Source organism: Lagopus leucura, unplaced genomic scaffold (genome assembly GCF_019238085.1).
Source record: "Lagopus leucura isolate 7727_CA_CO unplaced genomic scaffold, USGS_WTPT01 Super-Scaffold_100002, whole genome shotgun sequence".
NCBI classification, from domain to species: domain Eukaryota; kingdom Metazoa; phylum Chordata; class Aves; order Galliformes; family Phasianidae; genus Lagopus; species Lagopus leucura.
Window position 1 is genome coordinate 68,704,527 of NW_024962263.1, and position 16,676 is coordinate 68,721,202.

Below are 16,676 nucleotides of genomic sequence, written 5' to 3' on the forward strand. Positions count from 1 at the left end.
CTTCTTGCGTTGCTCGATGCTGGGAATTGGCCCTATGTGCTTCTGCACGTGGAAGCATCTTGCCAGAGGGACGGGGACCACATTCCAGCTTTCCCTATACTGTCTCTTCAAGAGGAGCACCTCACATCCAGAGGTAGTGGATATTCCACTAACACAGTAGTTAATGCTGGTTAGGAACACAGTTGCTTCTTAACACTGCTGGCAGGATTTGAGTGGTTGTAGAGAACCAAAATGGGAAAGGGTAGGAAAAACAGCTTGTTGCTCATTATGTTCTTACCTATTGAAAGCTGGTGACTGAATCTTATGAAATAGAACTCCTTCCTTCCAAGACTGTACTGCATCCAGTTAAGATTACTTCAGCAGCATTGTTCTGTTTGTACTCTTACCTGAGGTCAGCGATTCATGGGAACTGAAGTCTATGGCAGCCCTAAACAGGAGCTACTGACCTCCTGAGGAAGCTAAGATTTGAAACAGGGCTGGCCCTGCCTTAATGTGAGGGCACAGTGGTTTCAGAAATGTAAACTGTTTACTCACTGACCTCTGTAATACTGCACCTGAGCTCATAAGCTGACTAACTTACAGGCAGTAAGCTCCTGGAGAAAAGAAAGGTCAAGAAGAGGTAATACGTACATGCTGGCACCAAGGTCTCACGTGTGGCTATCCCACATTAAAGCACATTGACACACTGAGTGGACAACCCTTGCCACTCAGCCGTTTCAAAACATGTTCCTGAAATTCATAAGTTAGGAATGTTCAGAGAGTTGAGCTACATAAGTCGTTTGAGAAGGGACTCGAGTAGCCCACGCTCCTGCGATGACACAGGGAGGGATGCTTGGTCTGAGTTCTTTGATCAAGTCTCAAGGAAGATGCTGCTATCAGTTCCATCCGCCACTCTGATGCATCCCTTACTGCTCACGTCTTGAATAGCAGTAAAGATCATTGAAGTGAGTCACCCTTAGTATGGTCTTGTTCTGAAGCACCTGGTCTTTTTTCTTAAACTGTCCATAAGGATTGCTGTCCAAATTTCATTTCTTCTCTGTGCTCTTGGGAGGAGTTATTATTCCTGCTGTTGATACAGGTGATAACTGACCTGGGGCAGTAGCTGCTACTCCACTATTAACTTCTTCCTGTGGAGAGGGTGAAGAAGACAGTTAATAGCACACAGAGCTCTATGTTCCAGCCTTACTGGCATTAGGAAGCTTTTTCCCTCATGCTGCCAGTACAATTCAGGTACTCCACAGCTATGTTTCATGGCAAGGAGCACCACCTTTTAAACACTTCACCAGTAATCCTCACCCAACTCTTTGCTCACAGCTCGTGAGAGCACATGCAGCTTATCTCCAGAAAGCCAGAACCACAAGGTGTGGCATGCTGACCCCGTCAGCCTGGAGAGCCTTCAGCACCTCAGAAGAAGGGCTGTATAAAGCACAGCTCTGCAAGCCACCTACCAGCATGTCCAAGTAGTTTGTGTGTGTTTGGATATTGTGGCAGTCTTCTACTGCAACCTTCTTGAAATGCTTCAGTTTCACAGAGACTTTCTTCGCCACGTTCACAAATGGAACCATCCACTCTACACATTCTGAAATGCTGTCCCAATCTAAGCCTACAGGAGAAAACACAGTGATACACTTAGAAGTTCTGAAGGAGTTGTACAGTCTCCTAACTAGAATTCCTAGAGGATTGGCAATTTAAAATAAATACAGCCGTAGGTAAGAATTCACCCTCCCAGAAATCCCCATTTCCTTGCATTTGTTACTTAAACTTGTGGCAAAGGACATGACCACAAGCCTAAAGAAAAAAACAGCTCTGTGGCCAGGAGGGTTTCTGTTGCTCCCCAGGACATTAAAGTAACAGTTTACCCTACTGTGACTTTTTCAGTGAGTGAGATTTTTGGTTCATGCTCTAAAGCAAACACACACCATAGCGCTGCCTTTAAGACACCTCAAGCAACACAGTGCTGAACTTGGTCAGGTGGCAGCAGCTCTTTGTAAGGGAGACTTATGGGATCCACACAAAGGCTGAGTGCCACTGACAGCCAAGGATGCCCTGCTGTAAATTGTATTTTGGGAAAAAAATTGCCAAATAAAAGTACTGCTAGTGACCAAACAGTCAGAATCTATTAGAGGGGCACTACTGGCCCAAAAAGCAAGCAAGCAAGCGAGTGTCTGCTCAATTCCCTTAGCTAACGCTGTGCTTCTGAAAGCTCTTCCTTCTGTTTCAGGTCTTGGTAATGTCTGAAACGGTGGTAACAATGTTAAAGGCAGAGGAGATAAGAAAAAAAGAAAAGCCCCACAGAAAAACAAACTGTTAGTATCCTTGCAGAGCTTTTGCAGTCCTTAACCAGCACACCCTTCACAACATCAGGCAGGGAACAGCCATCACTGTCTAACCAGATGCTTCTTACCTGAAGCTTTCTTCACTACTTCAGTTGAGGTATAGTGGCAGAGTGCAGCAGCAGCTAGTGTTCTGTACTGGAAGTCTAAAGAATTCACATCCAAAATACACAGGTCTAAAAGCTGAGGAAATAGAGTTGAGGACATAAGTGTTATAAATTCCAAGAGGACACTTTGGTAAAATCCTATCCCAGGAAGTATCTACACTCCCTGTTCATGCTCTGCAGCATCGCTGTGCTATTTAGAATCAACTGCATGCATCTAGTTTATTTGTAGCACCAACTGCAGTAAAGCAGGTCTCACCAAAACAGTAACGTGCAAGACAGAGTGCTTGTACTAATGTGAGTTTAACCTTTAAGCTGTGGGCAGAGCTCAAGGAAAGTATTACCTTACATTAAAAAAGTTGCAGAATATCTCAGTGAATTAATTAGTTCAATTGACTCTTCAGTAAACATCTCTGAGGCTGGTCTTGTGTACTTGAAATTGAACCACAGTAGTTGCAAAGCAGAGTGAAAACACCACTGATCCTGCATTCTGGGGCAGAAACACCATTGCAGCTAACACAGGGAAAGGCAGCTAACTGGGCCCTCTGCCTGCTGTGTGCACAACACTGCAGTGAGCAGCAATTTTGAGCATGCAGAGAAAGTGATAATATCTGAGAGCAGGGAGGCAGACACCTGGCTGCTTTTCCTTAAGGCTTGTATGCAGCTGTCTGGCTGAGTCAAACCTGCATATTCATTAACAAAGTAACAAGTGAGGTGAAAACGACTATGAAACAAGAAATTCTTCAGCTTTTGGGGGTTTCACCATTCACCATAAACACTCCAGACCAGCACTTTCCTATAGGGTTTGTTACCTACCTGAGCTATCTGAATGAATTTTTCCTGAGAATACTGAGGTAGAAGCACTTTTGGAACATCCTTCAGAGCATCCACTTGAAGATAGAGGTTCAGCCAGGAGATGATTGTCACAGGACAGAGTTCCCACTTTAAAGCCTGTAAGCATTAAACAAATACATAAGCACCTTAAACCGTGCACAGATTGCTCTGGGCTCTGATCTTTTCCCCCCATGCTTCCCCTTCTGAGTTCATTCAATTTATTGCACAGATTCCCAAAAGATACTTGAGGTCATACACACTTTTAAGTATTTATTTTAGATCACATTCCTCCTACTTCTTGAAGAAAGTGATATTAAAACACAACATTAATCTGGAGCAAGATTTCAAGTGAGTCTTCCAAGCACCAAGTTATTACCTTTAACATAATAAGTTCCATTCTCACAATATCATCTTCACTGCAAGCACCATCAGTGACATAAGCAAATTCCTGTATTTTTGGAGCGTAGATTTCCTTCAAAAGGAGGAAGAAAAAGATTAGAAGACAGAGCTTGGTACTGGCATATTGAAATATTAACTTTTCTTACACTAGAACTGGTTTTTTTTCTTACTACATGGAGTGACTTGAAACTTGCACAGTAGGAGATACTCAAAACAAGTAGGTTCTATGTCATGTGTTGCATAACACAACAGATTTACTGCAACCATTTTAGCTTTGGAGAAAATGGACAAGGGGGAACAGTTTTGAACAGAGACAGGAGAGGCTTAGGTTGGATACTAGGAGGAAGTTTTTCACACAGAGGGTGGTGACACACTGGAACAGGTTGCCCAAGGAGGCTGTGGATGCCCCATCCCTGGAGGCATTCAAGGCCAGGCTGGATGTGGCTCTGGGCAGCCTGGTCTGCTGGTTGGCGACCCTGCACATAGCAGGGGGTTGAAACTGGATGATCATTGTGTTCTTTTCAACCCAGGCTATTCCATGATTTCATGATTCAATGAAATAAATGCTGACAGAACAATCAGAACAATCTCTTATTAAAACCACTTCCTACTCAGCCACCCTACATTTGAAGTACAGAGGACAATCAGCAATGCAGGGTAGGTGCAACATCAGTCAGTGCTGATGTGGCCATGAAGACCAAAAATTCCACTGCCAACATAGCTGCCAGAATCCATGGTGTAAAGACAGTTAAAAAAAGAATGCAGCCAAGCTACTTGTGCCAATCTTATCCAATCTTATATGGGTAGGTGTAGAGGTACCTGCCAGCAGAACAGCTTGCAGCTCACCACCTCGCTTTGCAAAGAGCAGTTTGGTCAGGGGAGTTTCCAAGTACCCCCAAATTTAACATCCCAAATTTGCCACTTAGTTTAGCCTACCACGTGCTACAGAGTTTCCAGGAGACATACAGAAACCAAACACAACTCATCATCATTGTTGCACTGATCACATCATCTCTGAAAAGTTCCCCTAAATGGGTTTAAGGGACATCAGCTGTACAGGTTTGGTTTTCTTCAAGTCCTGCACCCATCCCTGGGGCTGTTTGCCAACCAGGGTACATGTGTATGTTTGGAAAAAAAAAAAAAAAAAAAAAGACAAAGCAGTACATAATGCTCCTAGATATTTGCATTACTCTGAAGTTTAGGTGGTCTCCTTCCCACTGCTGAGAGGGAGGGCAAAGACCACCCTCCAAAAGGTTCACATGCACACAACCAAAGAGAAAGATTTCCCCTTCAGTGTTACATGCACTCTAAGTTCTAAAGGTTCAGACAGCAGAAATAAATACATTACCACCACCTTTTTAGTTATTCCATATGTAATCTCTCTTCCCCATAACAGAGCTGCTTACCTCAAGTTTGGATGCAATGAACAATGAGGTAATTCCTATCAGCTGAAGCATGCTCTTGTTAATGTTCTTCTGTGTCAACATGAATCTGTCAAAGAAGTCTTGAGCTAGGTAGAAGGTTTCCCTGTGCAGTGCATACACCTCACATACCTACAACAAATAGAAAAAAAAAAAACATCTCTATAATAAAACTCATGTACACATATTGGAGTACTCCAGTACACAGATTCATCTTTTACATATACAGACCATCACTAATCAACATGTTACACGAGACAGTTGTTAGCGTGGGGGCAGCAAAAAATATCTATATTTCCCTAGTTTCTAATCTACAGACAGCAGTAAAAATCCTGAACAAATAGATCCCAAGTAGGAGTAATTGTCCTGCCTCACTACTCTATTTCACTTGCATGCAAAGGCAGAACAAAATCTCACCACCTCCAGCTACTTCATGAGAAGGCTGAAAGCCTGTTTGTGGATTGCATCTCCTCCTGACCTTAGAGAACACAACTGGTTGGCAGGAGCACTTTTTGGTTCTTTTTAAGAGCCGATGTAATAAATATTCACCAACTGAAGTGCTACTGCAAAATGAATAACTGCTCCAAACAAGGTTCAGAACAAAGAAGGTCCACACCATGAAAACAGTGTATGATTTCTATTAACACGTATTGGCCAAGCACAAGCAATACTCAAGACAGCTAAGTTCTATTATCTTCAAAGTGATGCTACAGAAGACCAGGTTAGGAGCTCCTGGAGAATTCCAAGTGATTTTACTTCGGCGTGGCATGTAGAAATACTGAGGTGGACAGTGGTAATGAGGTCAATGTGAACGCTTTCATTAACAATTTCCTAACAGTTCAAGACTAAAAATATAAAAATCACACCCAATCCAGGGGTGATGTGCCAACAACATATTAAAGGAATCCGTGAAGTACACAAGTGGCATTGTTTCTGTATTCATACCATGTCTAAAAACTGCACATCCCTTCCCCTGAAATCCACTACTGGCACTGTTCAACAGCCAGGCAGTGAGTGCCACTGTAACATCTGCTTCCTTAGAGTACTTGGCATCACAGAACTGATGAACCTGCAAGATCCCTCCTACTGGTGAGCAAGAGCTACGTGAGTAAAAGGTTGCTTTTGGCAGTGGCGACCGAATATTCTGCAATACAGCGTGTTCTTGGAAACTGCTCCTGAACATAGCTCTCTATTTACAACACTAGTACTCCTTCATGTAGTGTTGGCTGCCAGAATGAGAACCTCCATTTTGTTTGACAGCTGGAATAGTCTGAAGTACAGAAATTAGACTGAAAAGCATTACAAATAAATCATTCCTACTTCAAGCAAGAAAGCATCTACAACAAGAGCCTTCAGATGCTAGCTACCAATGTGCTTTCTTCATAAGATATAACTAAATATTTACTAATAAGTCTGCTTCCCCCACTACTTTTTCTGACATCCAAAGGCTCTTGATATAACAACTCAAGTCCTCAATACAAATGCAACTGCATATGGAGCTCCGACTTCACATCTTAGAATGTACCTGAACTCTGCAGTAACTTGTTACAGCTACCCCACTACAGGTGCCTCAGAGCTACATTTTGCCCCTTCCCAGGCAGTTATGTAGCACAGTAAGAACAAGCATTCACAACTGTCGCTCACTGCCCTCTTTTGGCAGGTTCACTGGCAGGGTGTATCGAGAGCAGTTTACCCAGTGGATCAGAAATAGCGACTTGCAACATTGTTTGGGCATTTGCTGTATATTTTGCTATTATACCCCTAATGTAGAAGCTCTGTTTTCACCTCCTCTCCTCAGAAGGACCACACAGTGCAAATAACACAAAGCACACACCTCTAGAAGCCAGTCCAACAGTATCGACCTCATGTGTGGCTGCAAACTTGAGTGTAGCGAAGTGAAGTGTTTGCAGTGAGCGTATCGGTTCTCCTTCTTCAGGATGTTGAGCCACACATCTTTGGAATTCCCCCAGCTATGGAATAAAGTTACAAATCATTGTAAGTAAACACACCTTCATAAGGGGAGTATAAAAACATTATTTCTAAAGACTCAGGGCACAAAAAGATCCTTACAGTAATTAGAAAACTGCAGGCATACTTTAAACATGTTACATGATCACAACAGCAGCTTGTCAGGATCATCAGCAAGTCCAGTTTCATAGAACAGCCAATAAAACTGAGTGCATACATCCTAAAGTTGCACATACAACCACAGAGAGATTCTCATTTTGCTTAGGTAGCCATTAGCACATATAGCTCAGCCACTTTAAAGCTTGGCTTCCCAGAAGGCAAGGTAGAAAACACACAGAACAAAGAAATACATCACTACCTAAGAAACACAACACACACAGAGTTGACCATTTTCATTTTGGAAAAATTATTTGCAGATGATCTTTAAAAAAAGAGGAAGGGACCAATCAGTGACTTACAGTGTGACTAATCTACCTTAAGGCTCAGAAACATGCAATAAATATTAGGTTCTTGGTCATTACTGATTTATCAGCAGTCAAGCATACTTGGCAAGAAAATGCCTATATAATAAATCTGATTTGGTTTTAGTTTGGAACTGCTGTTATTATGAATTAACTTTTTTTTTTTCTCCCCTCACTATACAGTTATTAAGGAGGACAACAGATTGACCAACATAATGCCAATTTTCCCCTGAAGTTTTCAGAATTAAATACCTTCCCCCAGGCAGGAATGGAGAGAAATTAAACAGACCTCATTGCCACTATTGCTCACAATTTTAACTGAGATCAGTTCCATCCAGCTGCCACCACAAGCAGTAAGCTGGAGACTCTTCTTTAATGCACAAGTCTCTCAGTGAGCAGCCCTCAAGTCTCTCATCCTCCTACAGCAGTTAGGAATGTATGAAGAAGGCAGCAGAGAGTGAGTCAGCCTCTCATTTTGCTAAGTGGAAAACAGAGCTCAGCTTTACCAGGTACTGACTGACAAGAGGTTAACATCAAGGATGAAATGCTTTGTGTGGAAGTCTGTGTCTGAGAGTATCTTTGGGATCCAGCAGTTCCCAGCAACTTGCTAAGGGAGTACAGGAGAGCCCTTCAGCATGCTAAGCTTCTCAACACTTACAGAAATAGGATTTGCCAGACACAGATAGAAGTATATTGCTTTTTAAATTGCAGTTCAGCAACACGCAGCAGGTGCAGGAGCAACACTGAGAAGCTGAGCTTGAAGCTCAGTGAGAGACACGGCACTGAGGCTAAGTGCATCACTATGCAGCATCTCCCACTTCCAGTCAAGTTTTGATCGCAGCATGAAAACACGGCACATCCAGATGGGTTCTCTTAAAGGAACTGCTTCACAGGCTCATCTCATTTTGACCTTTCAATGTTTGGTTCTCCCCCCAGTCACTTGAGCAGTAGTTTTCTGTAACACACTGCAGCATGCTTTTTCATTAATGTTGGGCTGTACAAACAGTAACCAGCACACTTACCTAACACACCCAGATGTCTAAGGATTTTTCAGTTCTGAACCTCCATCCACTCAGCTAACCTATCCCTTTGCAAAGGGAAACCGTCTCAGTCAGCATACTTGTAGTATACTAACAGAGGTTTACAACAACATACTGACAAATGTTCTACAAAAGAAACTGCTCGACTGAGTGATTACCCTTTCCTCTTCAGCAATGTCTTTATAACACATATGTAACTTCTGCAACACTGCTCACTAAACTAGAAGACAGGAACTGTGACTGCATCAAATATGCTGCTACCAGTGCAGCACGTTTGTGTAGTTCTACTTCTAAAGTTATTAAACTTTGTTCAGTATTTTGGTCACTTTATTAGTTGCTTAGTTTCAATAGTGCTGGCAGAAGGTGAGTTTTAACCACTGCACCCCTTTCAGCCACGGACAGGCTCCAGTGCTAAGTTACATAAAGATGGCTACAACAAGCAAAAAGTGCTCTGTCCAGGACATTTCTGAGCGGGGAAGAGAAAAACCCACAACAGGATGAGTGTTTTTCCAGATATTGAACTGTCTGTGGGATGAAGAGACGAGTACCGTCCACTATTATACAAGCACAATACAATATCAGATACTTCTACAGTAGTTCAGCGCATGTGATAAAAGAGCAACTACTGCATTCAGTCAACTTACGTGAGTTCAGGCAAAGGTGATGGATTTATGAAGAGGTTTCTGAACCTGTATTTTTTGAACCTTGAGAAGTCAGTGGTTACTGATTCTTTGTGAGGCGTTTCAATGATGATGCAAGGTGAGATGCCTCCTGTTATTGCGGGCGGCCAACAACTCTGCAACACAAACAAGTTGTCTTCTGAAAGAAGGATTTACTGTGACAGCAAGAGAAGCAAGATGCAGACTACAGTAACAACAACACATGTCACATGCATTAAGTTCTCTGGACAAAACCTTTTGTAGCCAAGAGATGGAACATGTAAGAAGAAACAAACCTGACAAAACCAAGGGTTGTCAGCTCTGAGAAAAAAACTGACTTGGGGTGATGAACCCACACGCAGCCTATCCATCACGTGAGCTCTACAGTTACAGTACATATGGAATAGGTTTTTACTGCTACTAAGAAACAAGACATTAGGTTGCTGGTCCTATCTACTTATCTGTGTGAAGGGAAAAGAAAGGAGAGGGTGGAGGTTCTACTGTCTTAAGGGAAATTCAACAACTTGTTATCTTCCAAGTACTCCAGGGAGGAGCCACCCATCTCGGCTCCGAAGCTAGATACCCCCCCAGCAAGCAGCAGCTGTGAACTATCTCTCAACTCACCGACACCAAATATGCAATGACTTAAAAGGAGAGGAGTCTGAAGTCAATTCATGCAGAAAGCTTCAGAGAAAGAATTCTAAGTAACTTCAGCTGAGTCTCCAACTTATTTCAGTGTTATTTGGTTGTACACTATATCTCCTTACCCGTATTGATTAAGCACACGAAGCATATGCAATGCTGTAATGGCTGACAGCCTTCAAAATGGTGACAACTGAGCTTTAATTATGGTCTGTGGAACTAGGGAGATTCCTTTCACAAAGAATGACAAGACCTGCCTTTGAACACATTGAACATTTCCTACAGAGCTTCTTCTCAAGGTAAAGTGCATACAGTTTACTTAGCATACAAAATCTCAAAACCTATTTGGTCAGACAGAAGTATCTAAGAGTGAATTTAGTTCCAAACCCTTTGTAAAAGTGAAGGAGGGAAAAAAAAAAAGTTAAGAAAAAAAAAAAGCATAAAGAGATGTTAAGGCACAGAGATCACATACTGTCCACATCCACAGAAAGAAATTTCCCCTTTTCCAGCGTGGAATGCATGATTTCACATTCACCAATCTTAACGAGACAGATTCCTTCACCTAGTCTGAACAAGTATCCAAAGACTGATATACCTTAATTTCATATTGATGTTTTTTAGCAACTTTCCCATCTTCTTTCTTCTTAATCTCCTGCTGAAAAGAAAACCACACATCAGTAAGCTGACAATGACCAGCACACCCATGACCTCTAAAGATACAGCAAACTATTGCTAATCCTGCCCCATTTTTTAGCTCTGCAGAGAGAAGGTTTCCCCCATCCTAGTGACCATAATAACGTGCAACATTAAATTTTGAGTCAATCAAGTGGGTCACCTCTGCTGTTCTCCTTTTCCTGGTCTGGAGATGCTCTGGTGCCTGCAGCTCACGTGGAGTCTCTTCTTGACATGACAGGGGCAGCTGTTGCTGCTGCTTGGCCTGCAGTCGGCTGCTGCAAGGGGCAGAGACACTCAGCATTAAGGGGGCAGCAGCTGGGAGGCGAGCAAAGGGCACGTTGGTGTGTCACAATGCTGACAGCTTACCTGCGTCTTGACATCTTCGGGCGGTAAGATCTCTCTACCTGGATCAAAGGAATAACAGCTGGATTAGTGAATCTTCTGAAAGTTGGGTGCTTTGTGCCCTAAGACAAAGCAACCACGTTGCTTTTTGCCATGTGTGGCTCAGAACTGAGACAGAAGGGCACCATTAATTGACTGGTGCAAGGCACACCTCGCATGGGATCCCTGTGATACACAAAAACGCTGCCCCACATCCAGGCTGGATGTGGCTCCAGGCAGCCTGATCTGGTTGTTGGCAATCCTGCAAATAGAAGGGAGGTTGAAACTAGATGATCATTGTGGTCTTTTTCAACCCAGGCCATTCTATGAGCCCTTGGAGGTGTCACGGTGCTTAACCCAGATCCCCGCAGCGCATCGCTCAGCAGATGGGCGCTCCCTTACACAGCTCGCCTATGCCTACCTGGGGCTCATTTTGTCAGGTGGGGGGAGGGAAGCAGCCAAACAGCCTTTCCCGTGAGAGAGGGCATGGAGGAGGCACCCCAGGCGGGCTGCACACACACACACACACACACACGCACACACGCACACATACACACACTCACTCACTCACTGGGGGGGTTCCCTCCCGCCGCCCCCACCTGCCGGGCCGAGCTGCCCGCGCTGCGGCCGCCTCTCTGCGCCGGTTCCGCGCCAATTTGCAGAGCGGGGAGGAGGAGGAGGCGGCCTCTCAGCGCCGCGCCTCGGCCGGCCCCGGGGCGAGCGGGGTTCAGACAGAACTGGTTGGGGGGGGGGTGGGGGGCAGGACTGGGCTGCCCACACTTGGGGTCCCTGCAGAAGGCGCCGAGCTCCCCCAGGCGGGGTTGCACGGGGTATCGGGGCGGCAGGACCTCGGCTCCCCACCCCTCCTCTCGCTCCCGCCTCGGTGCGCGCCGGGCTCCCTCCAAAACGCGGGAGGGGTTCCGGGACAGCGCCGCCACCTCACGGGGAGCCCGCGCCGGCGGACACCCCACCTCAGTCGGGACGTTTCTCTCAACAGGACACTCGAGGCGGGGACGCGTCCCTCGGGGGGAACGGGGGCAGCGCGGGGAGCCGAGGCCTCGCCTTGGGGGACGCGGCGGCCCCGGAGCGCCGCGGGGTGCGGGCGGGCGGCAAACGGGGTCAGCGCGCCAACAGCGCTCCCCGCCCCCACCAGCGGCGGGCGGGCGGCGAGCCGGGTCGGGATCCCGCCGAGCGCGGGGCTGAGCGGGGCGCTGCGGGCTCGGATGGGCGCCGCCGCCGTTCCTCCTCAGCCGCTCTCCCTCCAAAACCGCGTCCGGGCGCGTATCCCGCCCGCCGCTCCCGCCCGCGCCTCCGCAGCGCCCGCGGGGCTAAGAGCCGCATCAGCCCCGGACCGATCCGCACGACCCCGCGCAGCCCCAGCACCGTATGGTGCCCCCAACGCCCTGTGCCCCCAGCATCCGACCCCCTGATGCCCCCAGCCCCGATCCCCCCGTCCCCGCTGCACGCCCCGCCGGCGCTACCATCGCCGAACACCGCATCGACGTGCGGTGGGCTCCTTCCCGCCCGCTGCCCCCCGCGGTTCCCCACGCACCTCCGCCGCCGCCGCCCGGGCCGCGCTGCTGCAGTGCCGCCGGCGCCAAGCCGCTATATAGCGCGGCCCGCGCCCGCGCTGCGCATGTGCGAGGGCGGCAGACAGCTCCCCCGCCCCGCGCCCGCGCCCCGCTGCCCCAGCGCCGCCCCTCGGCCTCGGCGCCCACCCCGGCCCGGAGGACACCCCACCGTCGCCGCCGCCCGCGCACCCCGGGGGCCGCCCGCCTCGGTTCCCCCGGTGAAGGCGACCCGAGGGAGTGGCGGGCGGGGAGTGCCGCTCCGCCGCCGCCGCCGTATCTCGCTCCGCCCGCCGCCTCCGTTTCCACGCACGTACCCCCGCCGCCCCGCATCGCCGTCCCGTGCCGCCACCGCCGCCCGGCTCCCGCAGGTACTCCCTATGCCGGGCGGCTCCACGCGCCGCGCACGCCGCGCGCCCTGCGAGGCCCGGCCCCGGGGCGGAGCCGCCGCCTCCCGCCCGCCAATGGCAGCCCGCCTCGCGGCGGCAACGTGCAGCGGCGGCGGAATGTAAACACGCACCTCGCGCCGCTCCCGCCGCCGCCGCCTGAGGGCGGAGCCGGGCCGCCCTGTCAGCGGGCGCGGCCACCGCCTGTCAGCGCCCCGCGGCCCTCCGCGGTCAGCCCGGAGCTCCCACACCGCGCCGGTGTGATCCCCATCCGCAGCCTCCGGGTGCTGAGGCGACAGAGCCTCCCGCCTGCTCTGCGCGGCCTCCGCTGAGGCACCGCCTCTCCCTCCTGCTTCTCCACACGTCTAAGCGCCAGGAAGTTCATCAAACCGAGAAAAGCGCCTCGTTTCACAAAAAGGTTCCCCTGAAAGCGGCTTTGAGCCAGGCCCCAGTGGAAGCAGCACAGCTCCGCCTGCGGCAGCACATACCGCTGCCCAGGGACACCCGCACCCCTCTCGCACCCCACGTCCAGAAATGGCAGCAGCAGTCCAGCACAGCCACCCCTTGAGATAGGACGAAGGGGAACGGCTTGAGGCTAAAAGGGGGGACATTTAAGTTAGATGTTAAGAAGAAATTCTTCACTCACAGGGTGGTGATCCCCTGGCAAAGCTGCCCAGAGCTGCGGTGCCCCATTCCTGGAGGCACTCAAGGCCAGGTTGGGTGGGCCCTGGGCAGCCTGAGCTTGTGGGGGGCAGCCCTGCCCATGGCAGGGGTTGGATGACCTTCAAGGTCCCTTTCCCACCCAAACCATTCTGCAATTTTGTGACCCCCCCAGGCAAATTGAAACCCACCTTCCGTGCAAACCAGTTCCAACCAGGGACTGCACTGCAGTTAAACAGCAACAAAAATCCACCCTTCTTTTCCTTCTTAAAAGAAGGCTGTGCAGGAAGGCAGGGTTGTGCACAGATATTTTGCAGAGAGAGACAAGAGAGTAAACACATGAAGAAATACCCCAGCTGCCTTCAAATGAATCCACCTCATCATCATTTTCTTCACTTCTGCTTTTTCTTTTCCCAAGTGTAATGCTACAAAAGAGTAAACACATCTGTACCTTACAACATCTAAGTGAGCAATTAAGCCACAATAACCAGGTTTTGGTTCTTGCCTTCTCATTTCTTTGCCATTTTACAAGTGGAAAGGCAGTGCAGTCCACCACAGCAAAGACATAGCAGCGCTACCAACAGGTCTAAGTGACCTCAGCAGGAGTCAGGTTTGGGCAGCAGGGGACATCTCCCACCTGTGATGCTGCCAGGACAATGGTTCCTGCAGACTTCCAGCAGAGCAGCATGCACGACAGCAGCACGATGTGGATGTTGAACTGCCCAGCCTGCTCAGCTCAGCAAAATGCCTAGTCTCATCCTTTTCACAAAGGAAGTCTTCTCTTTATGGCTCAGAAGGCATTAAGAAAATACAGTCACTCTCATCTGTTGAGGCCTGTTGAGACTTAGTGACAATGTTTGTGAACCGTCTGTGTTGAAGCTGTTTAGGCCTACCATGAACAGGTCACAGCACACAGACAGCAATGACTGCCACTTGCTTTCCCACCCCTTTTGCTGCAAGCTGCTTTCACATGGTATCCCAGTGTATTTGTGTTTTTGGCCTGGTCCCATAAGCAGACTCCTACCAGTGACTTCTTCCCCAAAGCCTGAGCAGTACAGAAAAGAAAAACAAAAAAATCAGAAGAGCAAAATAAAACTCCACTGCAGACAGTGAAATTATGGTTCTAATGCAAGCTAACGTGCCGACCTTTTGATGCTGCAACAAAACTGAAGTGACTGAAGTTCACTTTGGGATTATTTCCAAAGGAGTTAATGCACAGGACATCTTCTTTCACTACATGCGTGCCTCCTTAAGGGAGATGAGCTCACATGAGCAAAAAACTTTTATGCTAATTGAAACACACTGCAGGGAGTATTTGTGTTCAACGTTACATGAGGTATTGGCCTCTGTATTCCTATCATGTTGCAATAAGCATTTCACCATAGCTGTTTGCTTTTGCTGCCAGACTTTGTTTCTGAATCACATCTGCACTATCTAAGCTATCTGATAATTCAGTTAAAGGAAGGCTCAAACCAGGACCTGAGCAGAAGAACTAGGCAGCTTATAAGAGGAATTTTAAGTCTGTTTACTACAGGGTGGCTTCAGCTACTATCCTAAATGCCATGAAAAACTTACACCACTCCTAAAAGGAATCCTTTAGCAGGAAGCTATATCCTTCCCAAACTGAGGCTTCCATCTGCTGAACAGCGTGGGATAATTGAAACCCTAAGGTTTCAAAATCCTGGCTTTCTGTTAGAAGCTGTGAAGTTCTACTGGTTTCATTTCAGAGATTTGTTTTAAAACATGAACCAATCTGAGAAACATCAAAGACTCTTTTTTTTCTTTTTTGGATCTTTTTTGAATTTTTACAAATTTGACTTCTTTTTCTTGATTACAAGGGAAGGCATTAGTCTGATAAACACTTGATAAAAGCAAAATATAAGAATAAGAGTAAAACTTTTCATTGTTAGCATGTGAATATGTCTAAGACCAATGCCGGCAATAGAAAAGCTATTCTGCATAAGCAGCCCCTCTGACAATCAGATTAGTTCACAACCACCACCACTAGGAGCTACTGTTATAACAAGAGAAAGATCGGGAGTAATTTAACAGTTCCCTTACAACTTGCAGGGGCAGATCTATAATATAGCACGATACAATGGTGAATTTTCTGAATTTTCTTTTCCTCTTGATTTTACTTTTCAGTACACACTCAAACTCCCCTAAGGACAGCATCTCTGCAGTGGGAAGTAGCACCTACAACCCAGAGGCAAACATTAAGTCCATCCCTACTTACTCCTGCATTCCATCTCCTGTCTGCAGCTCAGAGAGATAACAAGCCACACTTTCCTCACATTTTCCAGCATTGCTTCACCACTGGTCTGTAAGCATGATGCCTCTTGAACAAGGAGCTATGAATATGGGGGAAAAGAAAGGAATATCTGATCATTAGAACACAAGCTAGACAATAACACAGTACTTTCTTCATCAAAAATAGATTATCCTCACCTATCCACAGCCCTGCTGCCAGTTGCTGACCACATAGGCAAGCCCTCATCTCCCTGACTCAGCCCCCAAAAAGCTAGGGGATACAGCTCCTCATCCCTGTGACTCACATCACCTGGCCATGCCCACAGCAGGCCTTGAACTGAGGGCTTTATTTCCCAGGCATGCAAAGTGAAGAATGTTTGCTACTCCAGCTCGCAAGCAATGTAGCAAAAACCTTGTTAATGCTAGAGGACTAAGGCTTTACTAATGATTCTCCATAGCCCTGACCTTGCCTGTGATTTGGGCACACTGTAGATCTCTCCAGATGTAAGAATGATGCACCAGAAATAATAACCTGCACCAAACAGCACACTATTAGTAAACATTTGGTAAAGATCAATCTTGATTCAGCTGTTTGCTGATTTCTCACCAGCCACAGAACTCAAATCCCTCACTTCTGTTTCTCTGTCTTGCACCACCAGTGCAAGACCAGTGAATTAGAGCTGAAATTCTCTGCTGTGTATAGACAACAGGATACCTTTGCCCATGTCAATCCTTCCTTTCTTAATTATAATGCCATCTTATTTCTTTCAGCTGTTAGCAGTTGAGGGCTCCTCCCCACTTCTTTATGACTACTAATTTCTCTACAGAAATCCACCTTAGGGAATATGGGATTATTTTAGCACTCAGAATTATGTTTGGGCACAACTGTATGATC

At 47.2% G+C, this 16,676-nt stretch overlaps 1 protein-coding gene across 4 annotated transcripts; it reads right to left on the bottom strand.

The window, feature by feature from the left end:
- Nucleotides 1–154: 154 nt before the first annotated feature.
- Nucleotides 155–12,823, bottom strand: CCNE2 (cyclin E2). 4 transcript variants are annotated; one of them, XM_042869175.1, is made up of 12 exons: nucleotides 12,803–12,823; nucleotides 10,903–10,940; nucleotides 10,697–10,811; nucleotides 10,457–10,513; nucleotides 9,205–9,356; nucleotides 6,926–7,061; nucleotides 5,077–5,223; nucleotides 3,648–3,743; nucleotides 3,254–3,388; nucleotides 2,405–2,516; nucleotides 1,449–1,603; nucleotides 155–1,127 (listed from the first exon to the last, which is right to left on the bottom strand). In XM_042869175.1, exons 2-12 carry the CDS (start codon nucleotides 10,914–10,916, stop codon nucleotides 1,026–1,028), a joined length of 1,221 nt encoding a protein of 406 aa, XP_042725109.1. In that variant the 5' UTR covers nucleotides 10,917–10,940; nucleotides 12,803–12,823; the 3' UTR covers nucleotides 155–1,025. The 4 variants fall into 4 exon arrangements, with proteins under 4 accessions (XP_042725109.1, XP_042725107.1, XP_042725108.1 ...); XM_042869173.1 differs by having other exon boundaries at nucleotides 10,457–10,516; nucleotides 12,803–12,822; XM_042869174.1 differs by lacking the exon at nucleotides 12,803–12,823 and adding an exon at nucleotides 12,470–12,488.
- Between the last annotated feature and the right edge of the window lie 3,853 nt (nucleotides 12,824–16,676).